Here is an 18,462-nt window from a genome sequence, read left to right as displayed (position 1 = left end):
TCAATTAGCTATAAAGTTGCACATATTTTGCAGAAATTTAACTTTCGGGTTGTTTACTCTCCCATCAATAAAATTCCAACTTCTATACTCAAGGACGCCATTCCGGATATGAATTCCTGGGGTATTTATAGGATTCCTTGCCAGTGCGGTTTAATTTACATTGGCCAAACTAAGAGAGCCTTAAAATTTCGCGTCAAAGAACATGAGGAATATTTTAGAAAAAAGGAAACACAGAAGTCTTCTGTTGCTCAACATTGTTGGCCCGAAAATTACACTTTCAATTTTTCTGCTGCCAAAATTATTCAAAAAACATCTTCCATTGGAGAACTGGATTTTCTAGAGGCATTTCACATTCATAAAAATCTTTCTGTTCTAGTTAACGATCCTAATTCCAATCCAAATTTGCCTTCGGCTTTTAGAGAAATTATGTTTTAGTTCTGGTTTCGCCAACAGATGGCGCCACTTGCTTATTCTTGTCCAGGCTTTCTTATCTTATCTAAACATTATTTCCTATCTTGTTCATTTGCGGTTTTGCAGCTGAAGATGATGGTTCGGTAAAACCATCGAAACTAGTCCTGTGAAAATTTTGTAAATTAACGCTGATTTTTGTTGTTTGACTTCTGAATTAGTATTTATTCGGCGTGTTATTGTGTCTTAATTAATAAGAAACCCTGTTAGTATAAAGTTTGGAGTTCATTTTTAAAACATTATTTTGCTAATACTGTGATAAAATGGCTTCGAAGTAGGAAGAACTGGACTTCAATGTTAAAAACATGATTATTCAGCTGAGAAATGGTCTAACTTAATGTTTATTTACCATTAAAAGTATCGTAAAAAAGTTCGAGACAGGATCGATGGAAAATAAGATTAGAAGTGGATAGCCACGAATATTTTCTGCAAGAGAAAAACATGACATTATCAAAGAGGTTAAGAAAAACCCCAAAATAAGTGCAACCCCAGTTAGCCAAAGATGTTGCTAAAACTTCTCATAAGACTTTTAGTGTACAAACTAAACGGAATGTTTTACTTGAAGGAAGTTATTATGGAAGGCCAGCTAGAAAAAAACCTTTCATTTCAGAAATAAACAGGAGAAAGAGATTAGATTTTGCAAAATGTCATGTTATTTTAGCAGATGAGCTTTAGAACAGTTATTTTCTCCAACAAATCAAAGTTTAACATTTTTGGGAGTGATGGACAACAATATGTGTGGAGAAAGCCAAGTTCGGAAATGGGGAAACATCATTTAACACTGACTGTGAAATATGGCGGAAAGAGCGTTGTAGTTTGAGGTTGTATGGCAGGCACCAACCCTCTCCCAAACAGAGCTGGTAATCTGTGCTTCATTGATGGTATTATGACAGCACGTACGTATATTGACATATTGTGCCATAACTTGAAATTCAGTGCCCAAAAATTTGGCTCAGGAACATTATTTGTGTTTCAACAAGACAATGACCCTAAGCATACAGCAAACCTTACCTGAAAGTAGTTACTCTATAACACTCCTTACCAGTTAAAGACACTGCCTCAATCACTTGACATAAATCCAATTGAAAATTTATTGAACCTAGAAAAAGTATTAAATTTTGTTCCCACATTTTTGTTGTATGATTTTGCCAATACTTTTTGACATGCAAATTTATGTTTTTGTTGTACATTTTGTGTAAAAAGCATATTAAAATGAAAGTTTCATTAGATTTGTATGTTTATTACCTCCTGCATTCTTACGTCCTGCTAAAATTGTGAAGCATAGTGCTTTGACAAATACTAAGAATGAGATGAAATTATTTTCTGTTTTACCATCCAAAGTCAATGCGCTGCCCTCTTCCAGACAAAGTATAGAAGAGACCTATGAGGGAAAAAAAAATGCATATTTCATAATCACAGTAATATAATTCATTAAATTGTGCAATTTAAAATACCTTTTTCACCATATTCATGCCATATAAATTATAAGAAAATAAATAATTGGAACTTCTTTGTTACAGCAGACACCATATAAACTGATGATGATATTCAAAATTTGTGATTACAGATTAGCAAATTAATTTGCCATTTTTGGGGACTATGTGCAGTAGTTGCTTTAACAAAGAAATACCAAAAATTCTTATGCATTATATAAAATTACTTTCCTTTTTTTATGGAAATAATAAATAATTTAGAATTTGTGTCACAAACTTTACAAGTGCTAAAGTAAATAAAAGCTTTATTATAAATACATAAAAATAAAATTGGTACTAACATATTTTCATGTCAACCATGAATGTTGATGAGTATTTCACCAGACTTGTGACAGTTATTCCAACAAAATTTGTTATGAAAATATTATGCTTTTTAAGTTACATTATCAGCAGATATAAGTTATGGATATAGCATATAAAAAGCTTCAATAAATATAAGCTCAGACTTGGGCCAGTTTTTATAGTAGAACTTTGGAGACTAAGCAATGTTCTTTATTCAGTTATATAGTTAACAGATAAAATAATAATGACGAAAATGTAATATTTCAAAACATTTTGAAGATCATCCAGTGCCGTATGAAAACAAGGAGCAGACTTTATGACTGTGCTTTGACATCATGTATTACAAATTTTGTATACAGTGCAAAGTTCGAGATCCGGACATCTAATATCCAGAATGATCTAAAATCCAAACCTCAAAGCCACCACCAACTTTTTTTTTAAATTTAAATTTTTTTTTGGGGGGGTCGTTCGCCTAGGGTGTAAATCGAGGATGTAAATATGTATACACACCTTCTGACCGAGGACTTTCGAAGAACCGAGGACATCCTCGGTTGGAAATAATGCCAGAATCGGAATCAGGGACCTCGGATCCATGTAGAAACCAATTATGAGCTAAATCCGAGCTATGTCCTCAGTATGAATATAAGTAGTTTATTTCTGTGTAAAACTGTGCATGGGCTGTGCATCTTTGTGCAAAAATTGGGGCCACGCTTCCATGCCAGAAAAAGCAAGCTCCCCTTACTGCTGTTCAAAGTGAGCATGTGCATTCCAAATATATTCCAGGTCTGTCTTCTTCAGGAGACCCATTTTTTTTTCCTGCTGACAAAGAGGAACCTGAGACCGATAGAGTTCTATTGGAAATCTCCTCCAAACTATGGTTGTTGCTTTGCCTAATTTCAAATCGAGTAAAATTTCAATTGCAATCCGGACATGCTGTCGTAACACTAACATATTTCGAGTAGAAGTGGTACAAAAACGACGCTGTTTATATAACTTCAAGAATGGAAAAAAATAATATGGTGCAATTATAAGATGAATGTGGTACCAGCTGTGGACGTCCAAGCCTCTAGCAATAAAACGGTCAATCAAGCGGGATGCAGATCGCCGTTTAGATAATTTTATAAAGAACTGCTGTATTTTTCTCAGTAAATTCAACCTTCTTCTTTAAAAATTACTTTATACTAAATGCGATAAAATGTTTCATCGTCAAATTATTCTATGCATCTCAGTTTTCTAGCAGCGAGATTCAAATTTAAACTCTCGGCCATCATTTTACTGAATGAAAGTTATGAAATTCTGCACAAAAAGGTAATCTAAAATTTTTATTTCCTTAACAGGACTAAATTCTAGCCATGCTTCGTGTTATAGTTATAAACTAACTCCTACTGTGTCACCAATTGCTATTGTAGTCTACTTTACAAGTATTATTTAATTTGCTATTTTTTAACTCATTAAGATGTTCCCTTACATTGTAGAGACATTAGAATATTTGGAAGCAGGAGAGTGGAAACATGAGCAATATTCTCACCGGGACTCGAATATCGGACCTCTTGAATACGCACCGAATGTGCTAACCATTACACCATGAAAGCATGGTAAGAAGGCGAAAGAAATACCTTATATACTCCCCCTTTTAGAGGACGGCTGGGGATTAGGGATCCAATTGCCAAATCCTGGTGGTGAAGAATCATCATCCACCACCTTTTCTAGTCTGGGGGGTCACCGTGGAGACATTAGGTTATTTAAAAGCAAGGAAATCGAAGAAATGAGCAATGCCTTCGCTGGCACTCGAACCTCGGACTTCTTGAATATGCGCCGAGTTCGCTGACCATTACAGCACGACAACATGTTAGAAGGCGGGAGAAATACATTATAATAGAAACAGGTTATTTTCTTTACTTAACCTCCTTATTTCTTATCCATATTGAGACAACTTATTTTCATCACACTGTAGAGACATTAGGTATTTTTGAAGCAAGGAGAGATGAAAAATGGGCAACGCCTTCGCCGGGACTCGAACCACGGGGCTCTCGAATGAGCACCGACCGTGCTGACCACTACACTACAAAGGCATGCTAAGAAGGCGTGAGAAATACCTTATAACATTTTAACGCCTGTTAAATTTTTTCAATGTCAATTTTATAATTTGATATAAAAAAGCAAAGCACTTTTTTACTTTCTTTGGTGCTTTTTCATAATGCATACTATTATTATATAAACAGAGTCATATTTCATGCTGTGCTTTGTTTCCCTGGAATACAAAAGGCTAGATATTTAACTCGACATTATTAGTAGGTACATTTTGTTAATAACATTCTATTCAGTACATTCTTTCATTTCTTATATTTGTGGGCAAAAGCTATATTTCAAAAAAAAATTGTAATAGGTGAAAATTTCTATCATATGTGTAAGTAGGATAACATACACTAATATTTGCATAAATCAATATTAAAAATTTGATCGGGGATGTATTTTCATTTGAATTGTTCGCAGCAGAAGAAATATTTTCTTGAATTTTTAAATATGTATGTTTGTTTGACATTTTTATATTATTTATTATCTATTTATTAAATCTGCTGCTGAAGTATTTTTCAAGCTATGCTTCTCTAATGGTATTTCAGGCGTCTCTCCAAGTTATCACCGTGGTTACAATAAGCATGCGGGCCAAAGTCATAAATTAAAAGTTCATTCCTGCTTGGTTACAATTAAAGCTAAAATGTACAACTAAAAAAAAGTCGATTTTGTCTCCACAATAATGTTAGCATGTAAGCGTCCTGTCTTATCCTATACTATTACCAAAACATTTCTTTCAAACAAGACTGTTGTGTTCTTCAAATAGTCATGATAAAGTCCGTTATCGTCATTGAAAAGCAAATGGCCTAGGAATTGCTGTGGCCTTCAGCAGAAACAAGCCGCATGGTAAGCTATCTTTCACTACAATAGAAGAAGCTATTAACTTAGCTTGAAATCAGATTAAGAAACGTGAAAAATCTAGCTATGCTTCGCCAGGATTTGAAACACAAGCTTACTTATATGTTAGCTGAACGTACTATCTGTTATACCACAAGGTCACGCAGTGGTCGATAATAAATTTCAAGTTCATCTTTTAATACCCTACGTTATTTTTATCCGGTCAATGTACCTAAGCTTTGGTCCTGAAACATTCCACCATTATCAATAACAAATTTTTATTTTCCATTATTAATTTAGAGCTTTGTACTGTATCGAAAAGTTGCTTAAAACAGTGCAAATTATATGACATTTTTTAATCATCAATATTAAAATTTAGCAAAAGTTAATTATCCTAATTTCAGTTTAAGCAATACAGCAAACTACTTGACGCGTTTTAATAGAATATAGAATTTATACTGAATAACGAATTGAAAGCGCCTTCGAACATCGGCACCCATGTTCCCTTTCGCGCTGTTTGATGAGTTCAAATTCCTGACTGCATTTCGAGCGGTGCAAAGTCTTTTATTTTATTCATCTCTAGAATATGAACAGAACTTCCATATTAAAAATCATACGATATTTTCATTCGCATGTACGTGAATTGCTGCAACATTTGAACTTTGAATACAAGCATTTCGTCTCGGATTGTTTATATTAAAAGCGAAATATCAATTACGCAAAACACACTACATGCTACTGCTTTGAAAAACTGCTTATTTAAGCAACTTCTTTTATGGAAATAACTGGTAATGTTTTCATTTGTCGAGATCTGAGAGAAACTAAGATGGATTGTGAAAAAGTGAAGCTCCAGAAAAAGATGTGAGACAAGAACATTGTCTTTCGTTTTGAGTTCGAGATGAGTTTCAAGCTTAGCTTATAAGGTTCTTTCTTAAGTAGAAAAATATTTTCCTGTTTGGCATACGATATGCATTTAATATCACACAGTGTGTTTTATCTCTCTAAAAGTAGGGATTAATTCATATCACTTTCATTTATTTCAAATTTTATTTCTGAACAAGTGTGCACATAGAATATGGTTGTTAACATTAAAAGCGATAAAAATCCCTTTTATAATTCTTTTCAATAATTATATTCTGTAAGGACTAATTCAATTCTATTTTATTTGTCTTAAATATAGATATTTCATGAAATAATTTTAATTGGTAATTTGTAAACAACAGATTTTTATTAAAATATTCATTAGTTACAATTCTGGTTTCCTAAGCAAATTCCCTCTTTAATTTTTCTCGGTTGAAAGGCAAAACTCTCAAAATGTCCAAACTCAGATTTGATTCAAAGCGACTAAAAATGCAAGATATAAATTGCTAACTGCATGCATATTTAACATGAATTATTTCATTATTTTAATTTGCCTCATTGAAATAATGAAGGTGTTATTTACTGATCTATAATCGTTAGGACTTCTGACAAGCTTTGAAGGCGTCAATAAAAGTGCTTGCTCATACTTCGTAAAATGGTTTCGGTTAAGCTGATTATGGAAAAGCCCACTAGAGCTATATCCCCCCCAAAAAAAGGAGATGCCTTCGTGGAGGACTTTCTAAATGACTCATATACACGTTACATGTGGGGAAAACCATGAAAACACCCATGCAGCCATGCAAAAAAACGGTGTCTAATCGAAAAGTTCGAATTAAATCTGAGGTATTAATTTATTCAATAGCTATCTTTTTTTTTAATTGTGCTCTTATTTAATTACTAAGTTAGAGGGCAAAATGATCTCTCAGAGGTATAGCTGGAAGCAATTTTCCAGCAAAATGATTTCGAGATTTTTTTTTAACAAGTAATAATTTTCATCAATTATATCTCTATGGGATAAAGCTTAAAGGAAATTTTCTATGACTATTTAAGACCATAAAATACCGATTTCTAGCAATTACTTCAGCTGATGACTGTTAATAAATATATTATAAAAATCACAATAGCCAGTAAACAATTTGTAATAAATCTTGAAAATAGTTTGTGAAAAAATTACTTTGTTTTTAGATCGGGAGCAATAATTCATTTCACTAATAGTCACAATGAAATTCCGACTACTGAGATTCAGAAGAGTCAAATGACGAAAAAAATGTGAGAAATTTCGAGGTTACGAATTTCGAATATTTTTCAAGCCTGTCAGGATTAGATTGTTTTACCTTATAAATAATAATAGTAAAATATGTAGTAGGATTGTCAGTGTTGAGTAATTATAAAATTATGAATAATGTTTGACCTATATATTTAAGCGTAATTTCACTTGTATAGGAAATGTTATGTTGTATACATCAAGAGAGAAGTACGAATAATGTATTATGTCCAGATCTATGTGAATAACTTATTTCGCTTCTTACTACGTTTTCTCTACATTATAAGGTACAAGTCTTTCTGATGTCATATGCTAGATATAACATCTGTTTGTCTCGAAACACTGTGCAATATTTACTTCTAGAGCAATAAACAGATGATAGCTCCAACTATTTTGCATAAAACCTACCTAAGTGCATTGGTAGTGTAAAACTTTTACACAAGAAATACTTATATTTTGAGTTCAATTGTATGCCCTAATGCTGCGATATATAATTCTAGATAGCACTGCAATATTTTATTCATACTATACCTTAAACAAGGTATTAAACTGTTATAAACATTAAATCTCATATTATTTAACATCTAAAGCAGTTATGTCTATTTCAAAAAATAAAGCTCATACGAAAAAATCGATGTCACTTTTGAAATGAAGTGTACAAAAATAAATAAAAGAAAGTTTCTTTTCGACCAGCATCAAGAAACAAAAATCACCATAAATAAAATATATTTCAAATCATAACGAATTAAGTTCTTTTCTGGGTCAACATTTAGCGTTTACATGACTCCGGTATACTTCGGAAATAATTACGGAAATATCTAACAAAAGTTATGGATTATTTTTAAGGTGTACGGTTTTAAAGCAATGATTAAAGGAATTTTTTTTAACATATAATTTTAAAGACCTTTTTGGCTACTATAATATTACGCTAAAAATCGATGAAAAAAAGTGCATTTAACATTTTAGAGAAAACTTAAATTCATAATTCAATAAATTTATTCATTCTTGGTGAAATGAACAAAATAATTCCGATTTTGAAGCAATAACAATGGAAGAAAATATATTAGCCAATTTTATGAAACCTTAACAATATATATTTACTAATTCCTACTCAATTAAATAATGCTAATTTAAAAATGATTAACTTATTATAAGAAATGATGAATAGGTAACCGAATGATATTATAATTTGTGCTAATTCACCATTAATTCCAGTTTCAATATGAAGGAGACAGGGGCGTAGCTAGAGGGGGGCAAGGGGGGAGATTTGTTCCTGGGTGCAGCATCCAGGGAAAGCTAAACTGGTGTTACGAAATTTTAGAATTAACCATTTTCTATTCTTAGCAAACAGGAGGGGGCACAAAATCTTTAACAGTCCCCGGGCGCTGAAAACCCTAGCTACGATTCTGGAAGGAGATATTGTCATTTTTACAATTTCTTTTGAGAATAAAAAGTGAGCAAAATCGAATTCGATATGATGACAAACTTTAGCAACGTTTTTTGCAACACATAAATGCAATGTCGCAATGAAATGGGCTTTGTTTTTCAAAATCAAATTCTTTATTGAGGATACATAAAAAATAATTCTGATATCATTGAAATTTGATATCTCAGTCAAAGCTCCTTTGCACTAGAACAATCTTAACAGCTTTCCTTAAAATCGTATTTAGCCTAATCAAAAAATCACAAACAGTTCAAAATTTTTAACTCAATGCTGGATAGCCATAAGTCTTAAGTTCATAAGTTCATAAGCAAATTATTATTCTGTATATTTGATAAAGGAGTAGGAAGCAAAGCTCATGAACAAATACGCAGAAACATTTACATCCGAGCAATTAATTCTAGGCTGCTCATTTCAAACGTTGTACATTCACTTCCACTACTAGAAATGCTAGCTTTTCTGTCGCAATATTTAAAACTTACGAAGAATAAAATAATTTAATAAAAGTAAATTTCTTTTGTATCTATAAATTACCAACAATTAGTTTTTCAATAATGATTTCAGAATAAATTTTAATACATAATTTAATATTGTAATATTGGTTACGTTACTTTATGATATAGTGTTTTAATTATTATACCTCCCTCCTACTTTACGAAAGAATTTCTGCCGAAAAGTGGAAGACATTGAAGCTATCTTAATTTATATGAAAATTTACTTCAGGTTTCCCAGCTTTTAAAAATAGCCATGAACTTTTTCCAATTAACACATTATTCTAAAATAATAACAAAATAAATAGTGATATGATAAATGCGTAAACCATATGGATAACATTATCACACGTACGACTTAATTTCGCCTTCTAAATTTGCAAGGAGAAAGAGCGCATTGTAAAGCATAATTATGATGGTGCGTTGAGAATTCTGATGTTCGTTAATGGGAGACATCTGTCTTATGATTCTGGACACAGAGGGCGATGCTTGTAGAGCTATTAGATATTTATGTTGATCAGGAAAAACAAAAATCAGCTACGCTTTCTTGTATTTCGGTATTTGTTAATCTGAGATTCCAACCCGGAAATTCGATTTCCAAACAATGAGGCTACTAGTTACACAACCAGATCATGCAGTGGGGAAGACAGAAATTCTTATACACTTCCCCCTTCCACTTAAATGGCGAATGGAAAGACCCGATCTTCGAAATCCACGTGATGAAAAATTATTACCATCAACGCATTTTGTCTGGTGTTGCTACAGAGATATTCCATTTTTCAGAGCAAGAAGTGTGGATAATTAGCTATACCCTCACCGGGATTCGAAATGAATTATCCAACTCAGCTGAACATGTTTACCAATTTCACAATACACAATAAATTACGGAAGAGGAAATTCTTTATATGTTCATTTTTAATATCTAATCATCATTTTACTTTTCTCTGTTTTAAAATGCGTTAAAAATTATTTGAAACTTCCTAATGCTTGCTTTTTGTCTTTCGGAATACTTGTTACATAATACGATATTCTTCATTCTTACAGAATACAAATATTCCTACGAAGATATTATTGATAAAATTTTGAAATTCAAATTTTCTGAAATGAAGTTACATAAACGAAAAATTTAAATATTTTAAAGTCTGTTTAATCGTTTTTTGTACCAAAAATATTTTAGGGTATATTATATTAGGGTAGGAGTTTCCAACGAAGCTTTCATAGTTTAAGGTCTCCTTGTTAAATATTTGAATATAAAAAACTACATTTATTCAGTTATGGTATTTAGAAATATTTTCAATACTTTTTCTTGTTTAATATATAAAACACATTAAAAAATAACCTAAATGTAAATAAATGAATATGTATTTTTCGAGTTTTTGACAGTATTGGGAGGGAGTTTGCTAAGCTCCGCAAAAGGTTTCATGACGTAAGCTCACTACTCGAAAGTACTGTATTTAAAAAAAAAAAGTTTATAAGAAACGGAGATCGCAACTTTCTCGTACATTCTAAACCATGCTTCAATTTCCCGCTGTTTATTGTAACGTCATAAACCAATGCACACTCAGCAGAAATTAACTTACATCTACTGTCTGTCACAAACTCTCATTTCAAATAGCTGTCTACTATTTCCAGGGCATTAAATGTCTACTTTTTTTATTCATCACAAATGTGATTTGATTTACTTTATTTAAAATCAGAACAAGTTTCTCGCATATTATACTCATGAGGGAATTGTCTGAAGGAGAGTTCCGTAATATTATCAAGTAGTAATCTTAATTAATTAATCTTAAGCATTATATAAATAACATTTATCATCTAAACAGCTTGAAAGGTATAATGTTTATGATTTTTCATAACAGTTATTAAAAATAATAAAATAAAAATACAGTTTTTTAAAGTACTAATAAGTGTGCATTTCTCATACTTTTTTCCTGAATTAGTATACAAGTATATAAAATTAGCGTACCTTTTTCTAGATTAGTATATATTAATTCTCCTCCCTTTCTTGGTGTAAAATTAACACACTCGACCAGTATTCGAGAGATCCATGTTCGAATGCCGGTTAGGGGATTGCTCATTTTTCGCGTTTCTTGCTTCAAAAATCCTATTTACTCTACAAATTATTTCCCATTTTTCGTTCTTCTGACAATGTTTATTATTCTTTCATTTAAAATGTATCACAAGTAGTAAAGTTTTTCATTCTAAATATTTTTTTTGGGGGGAGGGTCACCAGCGGCCGAACTGTAAAGTCACTGAACACTGGTAGTTCAGTTCGGAGTTCGAATCCCGGGAAACGGGCTGATTACATGGGCGTTTTATGTTTATCCCCATGTGTAACTTTTATACGAAAAAGGTTTCCTTAGAAAAACCTCCAAGAAGGCTTCCCTCATGCAGATAGCCCTCATATACTTTGCAATAACCAAACAAAACGAACCATTCAACATTTTATTATTACTGAATTATTAAAAGGTGTATAACTGTGACTGCATTTTTACAGATATGTAGGTTCCTTTTGTCTTCAGGATTAAATATGGATTATGACCAATTTTTTTACGAAAATATATATCATTCTCTGTTAACCCAGGCTTTATGTCTAAACTAAAGCTGCACCGATGTTCTAAGGGTTAGTAAACCATAATAATGATTTAAATGTGATAGACAGATAAAATGCATTTTTGTCGATTTTGTGGCGTGTTTGTGGCAATTAATGGATTCATAAGGGCCACATAGATAGACATGTGAAATCAGAACGCTTCCTACTTTCCTAGGCCGGAACGTTAGATTCTTCTCCAGATAGCTATTAGATACTGCACAAAGAACATGCTGAGGCTCAGAAAACTATTTGTGCTGCACAGCAGCAAATATCCCCGTGTGTGGTGCTACAGCATCTCAAACTTCGCGGATTCGTTGCTTCAGCTTTCCTTCACAGGAATCAGCGTTTACAGTGGCTCTTTGATCAACAACTCCCACAGGCGAATCAATAGCCGGGTGAATCTTCTTTATACTTACAGGTGCATGTAAAAAGTAAGAAGAGCACCAGACCGTCATAATAAATCAAGATGTATTGTTCCTACTTACTAGCCTTCTTTAAGAGCTTCTGTAAAAGTTGAGAATGATCGCATCGGAATCCTCTCCATTTAAAAATTGTGTTTGTTCTATGCCTTATAACCAGCTCTTCAGTCTTCAGCCCATCATAAATGATGAGAGAATGGCAATGAGATCTTCACATTTCATACAACTGATTTACATAAATATATTATAAAAAGATAATAGTACTAGATTCATGAATTGGGTTTGTACAATGCTGTTAGACATTCCATAAGTTATCACGATCCATAACTAGTATGGCTGTATTCATGTATGAAAGCAACCAGGTGAACGACCATTAGGAGCTTCCATTCTTCATCGTCACAGCAACCAGCACTGCACTCATAGCATGGATGTTTCTAGGTGCACATTTTGGTAACTCTATTCGACCTATCCTGTATTTTGACCAACTACCATTTCCTTTCTGAGATTTTAATATCCTTAGTTTCGAGGTTTCCATTGCCTCACCTTTCAAAACGACAACGCGAAATCATATGCTAGCCATGCTATTCTGTTTCCTCTATACACAGTTTAGACGTGCCTTTTCCGACGCATTTTCTAGATCTTTCCTCAACTTAAAACATTTGGTCTCTTGTAGCAGAGAGGCTTGTACTGCTATAGCAACTAGCTAATACACAAATGAATTTTGATCTAATTGAAGCCGAATTCATTGGATTCGTCTCCATGCCCAGCAATATATATAACAATTGTTATTATTGCCAGAAAAGATCATTGGGTCTTCTACATGTTTTGCACCTCAAAAGTACCATAAATTGTGATCCTTCCAACTTTCTTTAACACTGAATTTATAAAATAAACATTATTTTACTAGCTGCCTACCTTCATGGCACAGTACGCTTTACAGCCAGCGGGATATTATTTGACGATGTAACAAGCTAGAATGATTCATCTCAAATTTAGTCTTTTTATAGCTTAAAGAAACTCGTTTAAAATGTTCCGAGCAATGTGTATTTGAAAGGCATACATAAAGTTTCATATTCTCAGTACTAAAGCAAACATTTCATTGGGAAGCAAAGCTAAAATACAGTCATTTTAAATAATGTCTTGTTATGTTAGTAAGAGATAGACGTACTTTACATCTATAATTACATTAATTGGCATTCTGCATTCAACAAACGCATTCTGTATTCAGCAATGCGTTTTTGTTTTGATACTTATTTGAACGATTTTTTTCCGCACTGCGAAAGCTTTTCATATGTTCATTGAAAAGATTGCATTCTTGTTCCATTAACAAAGCCGTAAACGTGCATTTCATAACCATCCTTTTATGAAATTTTCATCCCCATTTATACGATGAATCATTTCTGGCAAACTACAAAGCAAATTTCTTCTAATCACCCAGCATATGTGAAATAAATTTTGCAATATTTCAACTCATTTTTAATTTCGCAATCACAATGTTATGATATGATCCAGCTAAAATGTTTCAGTTATCAAGACCTTCTAGTACAATCAGTCACCGACTTCAAGATCTGATTTCGGAAGCCAAAGGCATTTCATCAGATGAGATCGACGGGCGCTTGGAATGGAAATGATCATTTTTTTATTCTCGGCTGTTTTCATACCACTTAAGTCATTTGTAACATTGCATACGACTTATTCAGTGATTTATTTAAATAAATTTTTAGATTAAGTGTAACTGTAATTCGACTAAAAACTATGTTTCTTAGAAGCATATTTGTATGGAAATGTGATACAATTTTTAACTCATTGATGATGAGTTTAAACTATGCAAATCTTATGGCATGGTCTCATCGCATGCATTTAAATATCCCATATTTATCTCCATTTCACGGTTTCTCCACAAGGTATTAGCAGTATACTTTCTTTATCCTGTATATGTCATACTTGAGGAATAAGATTATCATATGATCTAAAAAAAAAGAACATCGACTTTCAAATTTAAAAGGGTGTACGTGCCACCGGATTTTGAATTTAAGTTTAAATTCCAAATTACATCCAATAGCGACAACTTATATCAATTAGGAATTTTGCCAATATATGCAAAAAAAATATCTAGAAAGCGTTTATAGTTATTTAACGATATCTATAACAGCTATATAAAGTAACGTTTTTTACTTTTCTAAAGCAAGAGCCAAAGGAAATATGGTGTTTTTTAGTTGAATTATTTCTAAAAGTTATGGCCACTTCCTTTAAAGTTCACACATCGATGCATAAAAAGCTAGAAGTAACTAATTTTTATATTCTGGATAATTAATTGGTTAGATAGGACTTGTTACATTGGGCAGTAAAAAAAAAATAACGTATACATTTAAGTCTTTAGATTATTAGCCCATTATATATTTTTATTGTTAGCCTACTACATGTTTTCATGTTATATCACTATATACAGGGTGATTCTAAATTACTTTTACAAATTAAGAGAGGTGCTAGTACTCATGCAGATGAGCAATAATTACCATAGAAGAGAAAAAAAAGAATATTAGAATTCCAATCTGAACTTACAACAGAGTTGGGAGAACAAATGAACGAGACCAAATTCCACACAATCAGTTTAGTGAAGAACTTCACAGAGAGTGTACAAAACCGCTAAAACAGAAAACTTGGCGTTCGAGTGTTAATTTGAGCTCAGACTTTATTACATAAAAAACATATTAATAGTTATTAATATCAATAAGCATGTGTACTGTGCATTTTCATTATTTATACATTTTTAAAATCTACAAAGTGTGTACTTAATATCAATAGTACTTACATAATAATGTAATTACTATTGATTACTAATATCAATAGTAATTTGGCAAAGATTTAAATGCACATCTTCGGTTGGCAAGGTCTCAACCTCGTAAACGATCGCAACAAGTTAATTTTGTAATCAAAGGCTGAATATTATCAATTAACTCCAACGTCCGCTGCATGCCGAGATTAGCATGAAAAGCTCCTGCTGCGTTCCGGCTGTCAGAACTTCATATCCCATAGAATGGCGCTTCAAGTAGAATGAGGGCAGCAGAGTAAGTCCAGGAAGACAGGATAGAAGATGGCTAAGAGAAAAACGTAGTTTTTCTCCCTAATAGATAATTTTCCCCTAATAATTTAGATAATTAATTTGGTGCAATCATTTGCGAAGTTCAGACCTAGCCAACCAAAGATGTGCATTTGAGTGTTAGCCATCAAAGTCTCAGCTCTAATTAACACTCAAACGCCAAGTTTTCGGTTTTATGCACTCTCTGTGAGTTTGTCACTAAACTGATTGTGCAACATTTTGTATCGTTCAATCACTCTCCCAACACTGATGTAAGTTCAGATTCGAATTCTAATATTCTTTTTTTCTGCCTCTCAGAGTGGAATGCGATCCTATGTTCTATGGTAATTATTGCTCATCTAGATGAGTACTATCACCACCCCTTATTTTGTAAAAGTAATTTAGAATCACCCTACATATTTTTTATCCCCTAGGCCTAAACTGAGGATTTACATTTAAACCTTGCTGATAATGATGATCTGTGGCTACAATAGATTTTACTGCGTTTTTTAACACTAATAAATAGCCTTTCTGAAACAAATCCAAATATTCCGAACTGTAAGTAAATGAGATTCGTTCTATAGTTGAGAAAACACTTTTGACAAAGTATCTTAAGAAGATTACACGATAAATGGTTTCAATATTTGAATTCTTTCATTACAGCTTGAACAAATACGCATAAAATGTGAATGATTATTCAGAGTTCCATAGCTTAGCATGATTATCTAAATATTACGGATAACATAGCAAATAATACATATTGTATAGATTATTATGTAATTACTATTGATATTAAGTACACACTTTATAGATATTAAAAATGGATAGATAATGAAAATGCGCAGTACACGTGCTTATTGATAATAACTTTTAATATGTTTTTTATGTAATAAAGATGTACAATATGCATATTATTAATAATAATAATGTGTAATATATTTTAATATGTAAATTGTAAAGAAATCTTTTTTTTAGAAGCAGCTTTCTGTGAATCTTTCAATATGCTGACATGGCAAAAGCTTTTCGTCTCTTTTCCCACTAAATGGATCGGCGAAAATAAGCGAGCTATTTTAACAGACAGCTTATTTAAATAAGCTTTACTTCAAAACAGTATAAAATGTAGTCGTAATTGACATTCCACTGCTTAATAAAAACAGCTCGAGAAGGCAAATGCACATAGTTGTAGTCGATGTTCCGCAAGGTCATGGATATGGAGATAACGTGCGCATTTCATTTCTACATCCTAATATTAATTTTAAGTAGTTAGTTATTATTTACTAACCTTAACCAGTGCTGTTTACCTAATATTGAATCAAAAATCTTCAGTACGAGAAAAATCTCTAATTTCTCCCTAAATCTGAAATTAAATGCATTCAGAATTACATTACTCAGTAATAGACTCTGAAACAACTTTTTGCCTTTGTGCAGAAGATAGGAAAGAAATGGAGTTTAACTCAGCAAAATGAACATTTCACCAACGAGAAATTTTGTTACGGAGACACAAAGTTGAATTTTAAATAAAATATTTTGCAAATATAATATATTATTATTTTACAACTAAAGCTGAAATTGTTTTCAGAAGATTTTATGTCTTACTTTAAAAAAATTAATTTGAAGTTTATGTTCAACAGTTTAATTTTAAAAATCTCTATCCATTTTTATCCGAATTAATATTCTGAAAAATACGGATACAGGATTTTGTGTATGTGTACATACCGTTGCAGTGCTCATTCGTAGCATAAAATATTATATATATATATTTAAACTTCATTATATTAAATAATTAAGAATTGACAGAAACCTAATACTGCTATATATACTTCCCCAAAGTACTCAGATATATCAACGAAAAAATATTATCCTGATATGCATTACGGATCTATTATTATATGATAAGCAGAGATGCCATGGTTTTACTTAGTCAGCTGCAAACAAACCCTGTTTGTTAAGTGACATAATGTCTCAAGAATTCCGTTACATTTTTCTGGTACTGCACCCGATGTAATAATGTCTATAATAACAGCTTCCCAGGCCTTATAATGCTGGTTACTGACGCTGACTGCCGTACCGATGGGCCCGGCTTCAAATCCCAGAGAAGACATGAATGTTTGTAAGTGGATGGTGTCTGTGCGCTAAGGGACACTTATAATGCATGGCGAGCTGGAAATCCTCACGAGAAGCTAGTGTGGAAAGATGTGTAGGACCTAATGTCTCCTAATGACCTAATGTCGAAATAACCTAATGTCTCAACAGTGGCGCTTGAACTAGAAAAATAGGTGGTGGATGATGATTCTCCACCATCAAGATTGGGCGATTCGGTCACCTAATCCAGTCGCCCTTTAAAAGAGGAAGTATATACTGTATTTCTCCCTCCTTCTTAGCATGCTTTCGTGGTGTAATGGTCAGCACGCTCGGCACGCATTCAAGAGGTCCTTTGTTCGAGTCTCGGGAAAGGCATTACTCACTTTTCATCTCTACCGCTTCGAAATAACCTAATGTCTCTACAATGTAATTATTAAAAAAAAAAGAAAGAAAGAAAGAAAGAAAACGTTCCCATTTATTTTGTCTCAGCTTTCAGCTTCAGGATAGTTTGATCGCTGTATGAATTACATTGTTTCCCAAATGCAGTAATTTAACTGTACAATCTTTTATCAGATAATTCTTTCTAGTCCAAAGGGCGTTAGCCAAATGGGATATTATTATCGAAACGAGATTTTGCGTCGTCTACTACAAGTGGTTGTATCACTTTGCAGATTGCTGTCGCGAAATGTTATGGCCCTGTATTATTTTTAAAGAAATTAAAAATTCTCAAATAAAGCTTCGGAAACAATGGTGTCCAAAAAACATTAGTCTAAACTGCTTTGCCTTTTTTTAAGTTGCTACAACTTTAAAATGTAGTACGAAATTCAGTAACATATTTAAAAGCAATACTTGTTCCTTAAATTTGGTGCCATATTTTTAAAATTAAGTGGGGTTATTCAGTTAACGGACAAAACTTTGTTTTGGTCCTAAGAATAACCATGCATTTTGAAATGGTAAGGACTAATTTAATAATTACGAAAAATAATTTTATTCATGATACCACTCGAATTCTTTTCTGTAATGTGCTGTTTGGAAAATATGTACATCACTTTCAGAGAAAGAAATACTTAAAAATGTGA

The 18,462-nt window shown here is 32.5% G+C and overlaps 1 protein-coding gene across 2 annotated transcripts in view; it reads right to left on the bottom strand.

Annotated features, from left to right (window-relative positions):
• Positions 1-18,462, bottom strand: part of LOC118204009 (V-type proton ATPase 21 kDa proteolipid subunit c''-like) — a 78,813-nt gene that overhangs the window by 26,911 nt on the left and 33,440 nt on the right. For both annotated transcript variants that reach the window (XM_085817400.1, XM_085817399.1), the window contains exon 2: positions 1,801-1,849. In XM_085817400.1, coding sequence (XP_085673526.1) covers positions 1,801-1,849 — 49 coding nt within the window. The remainder of the gene's footprint in view (positions 1-1,800; positions 1,850-18,462) is intronic.

The sequence above is a fragment of the Stegodyphus dumicola genome, chromosome 5 (genome assembly GCF_044657685.1).
Source record: "Stegodyphus dumicola isolate Sdum_Otavi_A_Nest chromosome 5, ASM4465768v1".
In the NCBI taxonomy this organism is placed as follows: Eukaryota; Metazoa; Arthropoda; class Arachnida; order Araneae; family Eresidae; genus Stegodyphus; species Stegodyphus dumicola.
This window is presented reverse-complemented; position numbering and strand designations above follow the sequence as displayed.